At 45.0% G+C, this 10,878-nt stretch overlaps 1 protein-coding gene across 1 annotated transcript in view; it reads left to right on the top strand.

Annotated features, from left to right (window-relative positions):
- Positions 1-1,315: 1,315 nt before the first annotated feature.
- Positions 1,316-10,878, top strand: part of ABCC3 (ATP binding cassette subfamily C member 3) — a 46,218-nt gene continuing 36,655 nt past the window's right edge. Inside the window, exon 1 of the mRNA XM_027880648.1 lies at positions 1,316-1,400. Coding sequence (XP_027736449.1) covers positions 1,371-1,400 — 30 coding nt within the window. The 5' untranslated portion in view covers positions 1,316-1,370. The remainder of the gene's footprint in view (positions 1,401-10,878) is intronic.

The raw sequence follows: 10,878 nt of genomic DNA, 5'->3' as shown, positions 1-10,878 counted from the left end.
AGAGTATTTTTTTCTTTGGGGATGTCATATTTTTGGGACACAGAAGTAATCATGCCTCTCTGAGGCACTGGCACAGGTTGCCCAGAGAAGTTGTGGATGCCTAGAATTGTTGAAAGCCAGGTTGGATGGGGCCCAGAGCAACCTCATCAAGTGGGTGGCATCCCTGCCCGTGGCAGGAGGTTGGAATTAGATGATCTTTAAAATCCCTTCTAACCCATTCTATGGTTTTATGATTCTGTGATCTCTCTTTTTCTGTTCTGGTGAACATTTTTGATAACACCTTTCTGCCTGATGGTTCCTCACCTTTCATCAAGGAAGGAAACTCAAACTCTTAAAATACTGAAGCAGATTTATGGCAGCAGGGTGCTTTGCATGAGATGATGTTAATTGAACCAGATGCTGCAGCAAGTGGGTGGACAAACAGCAGGTGCTGGAAGATCAATAATGCTGTAGAAGTCCTGACGAAGAGGAAAGCAAACAATGTTTCTGCATCACAGGGAGGTGAAATCCAGATTGTGTCCAAGGTGCTACACTACAAAACCTATTAGTTACATATAGACGTGAAAATTTATTGACTGAGGGCTTATCAAAATAGATCCGTGCCACGGGTTTAACCACATGTCTACAGCAGAAGCAATCAGCACGGAGGAAGAGGCTGCAGACTGATGGAGAAGCAATGAAGTGCTCGCTTAAGTCCTGCAGGGGCAACTACACTCCACACCCCTCTGAATGGGAGACATCAAATTGTCTCCATGATAGCAACATTAGCCTGAGCGATCTGGACGGATGGATGTGGTCAGCACAAACCTAGAGGGTGTCCCAGCTCTGTGCATCCTCCCTGAGTAACCATCCCTCAGACCACCTTTCGCTTGAATGACAGAATGGTTTGGGTTGGAAAGGGTCTTAAAAATCATCTCGTTCCAATCTCCTGACACGGGCAGAGATGCCACTCACTAGACCGGGTTCCTCAGAGCCCCATCCAACCCGGCCTTGAACACTGCCAGGGACGGGGCATCCCCAGCTGCTTCTTGACATGCGGGCAACCACCAAAGCCCCCGTCCGTGAGCAGGGCTGATGCTGTCCCAGCAGCTCCGAAAGGCTCCGCTCCTTTCGCAGGGAGGTCACCCGCGGGGTGCGGGGCCGGCTCCGGGAGCAGAGGGAGGGCTGCGGGTTCGCCGCCGCCCCGGGGAGAGCTCGGAGCGCCCGCCGGGCGCCTCCCGGCCCGAGGGGCGCGGCGGGGCGGGTGGGACGGGGCGCGCCGGCCCCTCCGCTCCCCGCCCCCGGCCCGCCCAGCGGGGCCGGCACCGGCTCCTACCCCCGCCCGGTGCCCGGCGTGCGCCGGGAGCAGGCTCTGAGCCCCTGCCGCGGACATGGAGGCTTTCTGCGGGTCCCGCTTCTGGGTAAGCTTCTCCCTGCCCTGCCCTGCCTGTCTGCCCCGCCGGGGCGGTTTCTGTGCGGAGCGGGTCCAGCTCCGGGGCGGGGGGGCAGCTCCGTGTCCCGCTCGGCTCCGCTCCCCCCCTGGGGCTCCCCCGGGCCGGGGAGCTCGGTCCCGAGGGGCTGATCCTACCCTGCCCTCGGTCGCCGTGGCTCTCGGGGGCCGTCCCAGAGCCAGCGGTGCCTCCGCCCGCTCCCAGCTCGGGCGGGAGCAGCGGAAGGGCCGGTCCGTTCTGTTCGCGGTTCAGCATCTCCAGAGCAGAGCCAAGATCCCAGGGGACCGCAGAGACCGTCCCACGGGGGATGCAGCTCTCCCAGCATAGTCCACCTCAACAATGAACGTGGCCCTTTTTCTGAGAGTCCTGTTTTAGCGTGTGTTTTGCTCTTCAGAGTCACTCCCATGAGTGGCGAAGTGCTCCCTGTTCAGTGCTTTGTTACTGCTAAAGGAGGATGGGTTCGTACCAGCCGAGGATGGTCACTAGCCTCGGAGGATTGCAGTGGCTTCTGTCAGTATTCGGAGCCCTCAGCACTTGGGAAAGGCTGATAGCAGCAGGCAATGGGTTTGTAAGCAGAAAAGTTTGGAAATTGCTGCCATGGTCTGCTCTGATGGTGAAAGTGTGTAAGTGCTGTTTCAAGTGCTGGGTTTCCCCAGGGCGGACCTCGCTGTTTCCCTCTCTGTGCTGTGTAGGCAGACGCAGCATGAAACCGTAGGGATTTGAGCATCTATGGTGACTCTGGAACTACCTCCTGGTAAATTAGTTTTAATCTGTCCCTTTCTTTTATACTGATTTAGCTCAAAGGAGGCTGTTTTTTTTTTGTTAAATGAGGAGCAGGAATGAGAAGGAATGTCTGCAGTTGCATCACTGCTGGAAAGCTTTTACAGGGCAGCACTTTGTGCTGAGCTCCATCCTCAGATCACTAATTATCTTTCAATGACTATCCCAGCATTACTCCTTAAAAACCGACTTTGGCTCCTAAGCCCCTTGGTTACATTTCTTTGTTCACATTTCATTTCCAAGCATGCTGCACTCTCTCTACCACAACAGTTGGCAGATAAGCTTGCTCAAACAAGTATTTTCGTATGTTATTTCTACTATAAACACTTCTAGAGCAGGAACAAGCACCAACAGATCGAAACTGCTCACTGGCTATTGACTGCCTCCAGAAGCATGTCTTTAGTTTCTCAAGGAAGGGTTGTAGTGCAACAACTCTTCGTGCCCAAAGCCTTTTTTAACAGCTTATTGATACATTAATGTAAAATACCTAGGAAGTTTTGCTGATTTTTTTTTTTTTAATTTAGTGCATCATTCTGTCCTTTATGCTGTACTGTTACACTCCATCACAATGCCCTGTACACTGCTACCTGGGTTCTGTGTGGACCTGTTTTGTGTCTTCTTTCAGAGTTGTTAGGAGTCAGAACAACTTCCCATCTGTTTAGTTGATTTTAAAAAGTGGTACTCAATAACTGTGTGAAATGAAGCTCTGACCCAATGACCAACAGATTGAATGACCACCCTATTTTCAGCAGCTGGTGGTTATTTTCTCTTAAGCACAAGTGTGTGCAGTTCACTGATTTTATGAGATATTTTAAGTGATGATTAGATAGATGACAGTCACCATGAAATGATTTGCTGTGCAAATATGCTTTTCATATGTTTCGAACTATGCCCACAAAAGCTGGGGTGTCTCCTGCTGCTCTTGAAGAAGGGAGAACAAGGTGAAGGGCAGTTCCCAGCCTGTGCACCAAACTAATGAATGGTGGGTGTTCAGCTTTGCAGTTTAAAACTAGAACTTGATGAAATGTGAGCCAGTATTAACGTTCACTTTTTTGTAGCTCATGTACTTAGACTCCCCATTTTTTGTCAAAGAAAATCCAGACATTTTTGGAAGCTAAATTTCATACTGATGTCAGTTTTAAAAGTGTTTAGAGCAGAAGGAAACATGCTGTTCCAATTTAATTGGTTCTTTGTTTTGGAGTTTAAACCAACTACAATACTTTTCTGTGAAAAGCAGACCAGAATCAAAACAAAACAGTTCAGAATTAGCTCATGAAAATGTTTACATTGAAATTTATCAGCTTTAACAGATGATTGATTTATCTTGGATTTTTTTTTGGCTCATTGGAAGTGTTAAGGTTTAAGCTCTTCACCCTGGTGCAGGGTGGGGAATTTTGCTGGAAATGTCAACTGGTGGGGTTTCTTGTGTTTGTGCAGAGGCAAGATAATTTCCTGTTCAAGCCATTTGAGAAATAAGAAGTGAAAGGAAACGCTGTAGATCGCATTAGAAATCTATAAAAGCTTTTAGCTTCCACCTACTGCTTTACCTGTTGAACATGGAACCAGCAAATTGCTAACACAAATGTAGGTTATTTATATATAAAAGAGGAACAAGTGGAATATTATGATTTGAAAATGCAGCATGAACAATCTCTTCATCTAAACACTTAGAATCATGCTGTCTGCTTCAGTTGTTAATATCTCCTAGCTGTGTTCCCATGCTAAATGCCTTTTGGGAGGAGATGAGTGCAATAGCACATACCCACACAAGGCAGTCCTTAGGTGTGTTCTTTACCACTGCCCACAATTACCTCCTATTTATTCTGTCACATATTTTCTGTGTGATAGTAAGAGTGCTAGAGAGGTGTGCCAATCAACGTGGCCCACAGTCTCTGTTTTGATGAGCAGATACCAGTTCTCCTATTTGAATCATCACTTATTTGTTGCTTTTGTCCTTCGCTGTAGTAAAACGTGAGCAGCTCCTCTGCGAGGAGAGCAAAGTGATCTCCCAGGGAGTGTTTGCTGCAGAAGTGTTTTGGCCTCCTGGCTAAACAGCACAGGCTTAGAAAATCAAATTCTTTTTCAGTGGAAAGAAGCCTTGTCTTACTGCAGCTCAGGCTGTCTGGGTAAGAAATGGCACAGTGGGTGCTGTGAGGGTAAAGCATCAAGTGCTCAGCAGTGCTGTTGGGTAAGGTTGGGATGAGGGGTCATTTGGACACCTCAGTCTACAGACAGGCAAAGTGCCTGGGCTTAAGCAGCAGTTTGTGTTTCGAGTGGCATGGTTTGGTTTCTTTATCAGCATAAATAGGAAATGGGAGAACAAGTGATACAACACTTCAAAGGGGACACCACAACTTCTCAGTTCCTTTCGATTCTGCTTAGCTCACAGTTTCCTTGCCTACCCTGTGTCTTGGTCTCCTGACAGATGTCTTTTTTTTTTCCTGTCCCACGTGGAGTGCTGGCTCCTTCTTCATTCAGAGGCTCTTGAGTAATCCAGCAGGAAGTTGCTGCAACTCTCAAGAGTAAACAATACCTCAGTCTTGGCTCTGAGAAAGTCCCGTACAAGAACCCTTTTCACCTTTAGGTTTGTGGGTATTTCTTCACCTTGAGTCATTCTGTCACAGTTTGGTAGATTTAGGCTAAAAGTCACGCTGCTATCTGGAAATGCATCTTCCTGCTCTGCTGGTTCAAAATTCCACCAGTCTCCCCTCTGCATAATTTCCCCTTTTGCTGCATCATGCTTAAATTGTTTGTGGTTCAAGATGACTTAGGATAGCTGTAGTAAGAAGAAATGTTTCTTTCAAGGGAAATGACAAATAATGTACTACTTGAAACGTGTACATTTAAAAAACCCCTCCAACTTACATGATTTGGCCCTAAAGTAATAATAAAACATTGAATTTTAATTATTCCATTATATTTTCCACTAAATCAGTTCCAGAGGATGAATGAAGCAAAAGGTGGTAGGAGATGACTGCAAAGGAAGGATCCTGCAGTAGAGTGTTATGGTCCAGACTGGCTCTTGTTTATAAATTAGCTTCCCCTTCTGCCACCCCATGATAAACACAGAATGTTCAGTGTTTATAGATATTTAAATGTGATACAGACCTCCACATAATCTTTGTTAACTGCATCCAACTTCAACTGAGTCCCACTCCTATAAATCTCTTCACAAATAATTGGATCAGGTATCAGTGTTCTTTCTCATGTAAGGCAGGAGATCAAAATAGATGACTTTAATGATCCCTCCAGACATCACATCCATGAAGCTATGCTCTCTCAAAGGGTAGCTGTGTTGGCAACGACCTGAACTTAAAAACAATTAAGTACTTAAGCTCAAATCCTTCAAGATTTTCAGATTCTTGAAATGACTTGAATGGAAGCTGTTGCTAATGGGTTTGGGCCACAGATTCTCAGTGTCAAGAGCAGTATAAATATTTAGCACTGGATCTGGAGTATTAGCCAGGACCTGTTATCGTTCATTTGTGTGTAAAAGGCACAGGCTGTATAGTCAAATAGCCTGTGTTTGACTCTCTTTAGGAAGACAAAGTCTGGATTTGAGAGCTGTGAGCAAAAATTCATACCACTGGAAGCTGCCAGTATCAGGGGAGTCCTTCCACGATGATGTCAATTAATAAAGCTCTTCAGCTTTCAACACAACTGTTCCTCCCTGGACCACTTGAGCTTATGTGACACAGCTGGTAGATGGAGTGACTGGGGCCTAGGCATTCTGTAAAGTTTGCCTGCTGAAAAGAAATAATACTGAAACTAAATCTGACTTGCATGAGGAGCTCCTTCAAATGGAGCTAAAATTTAATGGCTATGGTTAAGAATATAAAGTGTTTTGAGATGGGGCCTCACCTACCTGGTAGGCAAATCGCTGTGCCATGGGAGAGATAATCCTTTCCTTTCAACATGTGCAAATTTGTAATGTATTAAAATGAGAAGACTATTAGTGTTTAAAATTTAATTTAAAAAAAATTCTTTTGAAAAAACCTATTAAATGAGATCTTTGATTTTTTCCCAGTAAGCTAATGCTCGATTTGTCTCTTGATCCCGCTGTGACTGTGATGGGCCATTATCCAGTCACACGTTATTTGGCTGAGCTGGAGGGAGAGCACAGCAGCAAGCAGCCAGAGATCTTCCCAGGAATGTGTCCAGGCTTTTGTACAACCAACAGCCTTGATTCCGTGCTGGGCCTGTGTGAGCTGGCACGTTGTCCCTGTGCTAATCTTGTGGCAGCGTGAGAGGTGAAGTCAATGTAATAAAATTGAGGTCATTTACAGTAATGTCACGTGCCAGTGTCATAAAGCCTTGAATTAGAATAGAGTGAGAAATGGAGGAGATGGAGAAGAAAAACTCTTTCATGGGAGTTGTTTCAAAAGTTAAAGTCATTTAGTTTCAGAAGTAATAACTTCTTTTTTTCTTTCTGAAAGTTTCTGGCATTTAACATTTGTGCAATTAAAAGAAAAATCTCTCCTCTTCCCCCCAGTTGAATGAATTTTATTCCAGATTCTCCCCCACCTGCTCTCAGAGCAGCACTGATGTTTTTGTGACAATCCCTTTTATTGTTACTGTACAACTGCCCAACTGGATGAGCTTAAACTGGAGTCACAGTGGGACTGTCTCATTTGCAGCTGTTTTAGCTGTCCCTGTCTCTTCTTAATTGAGTTACATTCATGATGAACCTTGATTTAACCCAATTCCTTTAACTGAAAAGAGATGGGATGGCTCAAATTAAAGACATTCCCCCCACATCCATTATCACAATGGTCTGAAACAGGGCTCTCCACTCCTTTATTTGTACTTGCACAAGGCCACAGGGAAAGATACCTTTGATGATGTCATTAGCAGCAAGTTTTCTCTACAACAGTATATAGATTTGGTCAATTTTGAAAGAAATTGGGAACTTTCTTCCGAAGGAGCGATCCTGTTTCATTTTCCTCCCAATCCTGCTTTTGATTCTTGTACCTCTCTGGTTGCACTCTGCCTTCCCCTCTGCAAGTACATGAAGGTCCCTCTGTTTGAGAAGGAGCACTGATTGCTACTGAAACAGTTGGAGTAAGTGGATTTTGCTTTGGGTTTGTGTTGTCTTCAGCCCATATATTTAGTGTGGTTCACTTCTATTTCACTCTCTCTGCAGCTACAGGAGCTTTTCTGAAGGCCCTGTTACCTGGGGTCACATGACTCTCGAGATTATGAACCTGCCTTTTTTCATCCTGTCTTATTTTTCCTCATGACAGCAGAGAAGCTCTTAACTTCTAATCTCAAAACTCAAGGGAGAATAGAAAAGGAAATTACTGTTTTGCATAACACCTATCACTAAACCCATTCCTTGATTTTTGCGTGTCTAGTCCACAGTTCTCAAGTGCGTGACGTGGTTGGTACCATTTGTATAACGATGTTTCAGCTGGGTCAAAAACCTGGAACTAGTTACTCCATGACCATAAGCTGGCTCACATAGGCTCTAGACGTGTGCCAGACCTATTTGATCCATTAAAACAAAGCACTAAAGATCCTCTGACTGCAGGAAAAGAAAGTTGGGCGTCCTGCACGGTGTCCTTCACTTACGTGGAGAACTGGTGCAGTGTGCTTTGTAAACAGAAAAGTGCTGTTTCTGTTTATTGACTGTGAGGTTCATGCAGGACTACAAATGCTTATGTCCTCCAACCACACCTTTTTTCTGAGCAGTTTTGCTGTGGTGTTGCAGTGGAGAACGTTGTTACCTCTTGCCCTCAAGAGGTGCGGGGGAAATGTTCGTGTAATCAAGAGAAGGAACCGAGTTGTGCAGCAGCCACCCGGGGATTTTAAAACTCCTCCTGTGTGTAAGGTGACATTCTTCTTTTGGAGATGTGAATGAGAGATCTTGCTCTGAAAAGGCCATTTGAAACTGGCAGCCTTCTGGAGGCCTGGAGCAGTGCTTGTTTGTATCTGTGCACTGAAATGATTATTAGGGTTGGCCCCGAAGAGTTTATCAACAGGGACCAGGCAGAGGAGATGGACAACAGGCAGAAGTGGGAGGTGAGATATGGAGAAGCTGAGGTGAAGCCTGTGCTGTAGCTAAGATTGGGCCCTGATAGTTTTTAGTGTTGCAGTTCAGAGCCACTGCAGAGCCACCCTTGCTCTTGAGAGGAGACAGTGTGGTAGAGCCAAGAGAAAACCATCCTTTTTATTTTGTTTTATTCCTTTTTTTTTCTTGTTTTCTTTTTTTTTTTTTTTTTTTTTTTTTTTTTTTTTTTTTTTTTTTTTTTTTTTTTTTTTTTTTTTTTTTTTTTTTTTTTTTTTTTTTTTTTTTTTTTTTTTTTTTTTTATTGACAGGCTGTGCAAGTGAAACTCGCTATGAGAGTATTTACCAGATCTAGGGGTAAAAGAAGGGCAGGAAGATTCTGCTCTGCATTTAATTCCCACTGACAATTTGTTTCACAGGAGAAAAACCCTTTCCATGCTTATGGACAGCACGGAAACATTGTTACTGTCAGTTTTTCACTTCCCTATCTTTTATTCTTCATGTGCACCTTCCTGGTCAGCCTTCTAATTTGATTTTTAATGTTACATAACATGCAAACTAGTGATAACTGACACCAAATCAGCAACAGGGCTTGTATTAGCCTTGGGTAGAGTGTGAATGACGTCAGCGCAATGGCCTTCACCTTCCAGCAGATAAAGATTGGATTTGTGTTTCCTGTGCTTTCCATGAGTCTCTTTGAGCTGTAAAAATCTAGAGAGAAACATGTATTAATTTATCCATTTAGGGGAGATAACTGCTTGAGACTGCAGGGACACTGTTAGTCTTCTCTAGGGCTTGGAATCTCTCCATCACTGGCTGTGAGAGGAGCGTTGCTGCAGCATCAGCTGTGTGCTGGGTAAAGCCAGGGTGAGACAGTTTTATTTTCAGCCTCTCTAGTGGAGTAGGAGTTGATTTAGACTTAAACTCAAGACCAGAACCCCAGATGGTCTTTTTCAGCAGGCTCCATTAACATCATCTGAGAGTTTTGGGAAAAGAACAGACAGGAATTTCCCTGTTGCTGTTTTTGAGCCTAGCTTTAGGCTTTCTATTTGTTCCCTTTTCTTTTAAAGCTGTAAGGGATGATGTACAGGAAACCCAAGATATGTGGCATTGAACTTCTATTTCTTTTTAAAAGCTTTATGAGTTTTAAGGATGGTTATTTCAGTAGCAGTGTTCTTTCCCAGAGGGGAAAGTGTAGTAGAAAATACTGAGTATTAGAGCAGATTTGCTGTTGCTCAGAGCTTCCCCCTGTTGAACACCTTCCCTTAAATGAAGATCATGTATTTAAAACTGCTCATTTAAATGCAAGTCCTGCTGCCTTTAATAGGAGGGTCGTGTTTATCCAGAGACTGACTGGAGTGATGGGTGTGAGTGAAAGCTGCTGCAAGGGCCAGTGTCAGTGATACCCTTTACTGATCAATAGATAGCCCCACTAATTTGTAAGTTTTAGACTCCAAGGGACTCCTTTTCTGCTGTGAAGCTCTAACAAGCATCTCTAATCTCTTCCCATGGGTGTTGGCATTGTATTTGAGTATTACAGGATTAAGTAAATCGTGTGCCCAGGGAGTTCTGTGCAGTGGGCTGGTAATTTCTGCAAGGCTGTATCTCACCAGCAGAGCCTCCAGCAGCCAAGGATCCTGAATCCAAGGAAATGGTGCTCCATACAGACAGTTGACCCAGAGCTCTGGTAGACAGGAGGAGCCACAGAGCACAGTGGGAGTTTGGGTTGGTGAAAGGTCACAGGTTAGTGCCCTTAAGACTCGCTTGTGGGGAAGTGGGATGACAGTGATGTTAGCTGAGATGGACATGCTGGCTCTCACAGTTTCCCTGGGATGAGTTTCTGGGAGGAAGTTGTGTTTCTCAACGTTTACTGCTGAGTATTTCCCCTGGTGAGGTGCCTGTTGATGGGTCACCCAGCCCTGGGTCACAGAGCTGCTGCAGGGTGTTTTCAGAGGGCTTTCACTGAAGGGCACCCTGAGGCAGAGCTGTGCTGGCCAGAGGAAGGTGAGTGGCTCTCAGGAGATCCTGGAGCCAAGGAATGTGTGTGCTATCCAACATCAGCATATCAGACCTCTTTCATTGGCAGGGCCAAAGAAAACCCTCACACCCAGACAGTCCAAGGTGGGTGTTTCATCCTCCATCAGAACAGAACAGGACACGTCCTCAGTTATGACACAAGAAGAATTTCAACTTGCTCTGTGTCCCAGGATGGAGTTCAGAATATGGAAAGGCAAAGCCAGATTAAAGCAGGAACCACAAAGACAAGAGTCAGAGCTGGTGTGTCCCTCCAGCCGTTGCTTCTTGTGTTTGTTCTCCAGGGTGGAGTTCTGTAACTTTACTGCTGAATTGAAGGGTATTTAGCAATATTTAACAATGTTGGCTTGGTCAGGATAGATTGTATTGAGGCTTTGTGTCATATTCTGACTCAAAATGAGTTGTTTAGAGTTGGAGTGGATGTTGGAATATATGCTCTCAGTGTGGTGATTTATAGAGCCACAAAGTGGAACTGCCAGCTCCATGAAAGCAGATCCAGCTTGGTAAGAAACACAACTTCCAGATTCCCAGATTTAAAAGTAATACCAATAATTCATAGCAGGGTCGCTGCTACATGGCATGTGGCATCCTGCATGGTTTAACCCCAGCCAGCAGCTGCTCCCTCAC

This window comes from Empidonax traillii, unplaced genomic scaffold (genome assembly GCF_003031625.1).
Source record: "Empidonax traillii isolate 1590-97213 ecotype Southwest subspecies unplaced genomic scaffold, ASM303162v1 scaffold73:size1297144, whole genome shotgun sequence".
In the NCBI taxonomy this organism is placed as follows: domain Eukaryota; kingdom Metazoa; phylum Chordata; class Aves; order Passeriformes; family Tyrannidae; genus Empidonax; species Empidonax traillii.
This window is presented reverse-complemented; position numbering and strand designations above follow the sequence as displayed.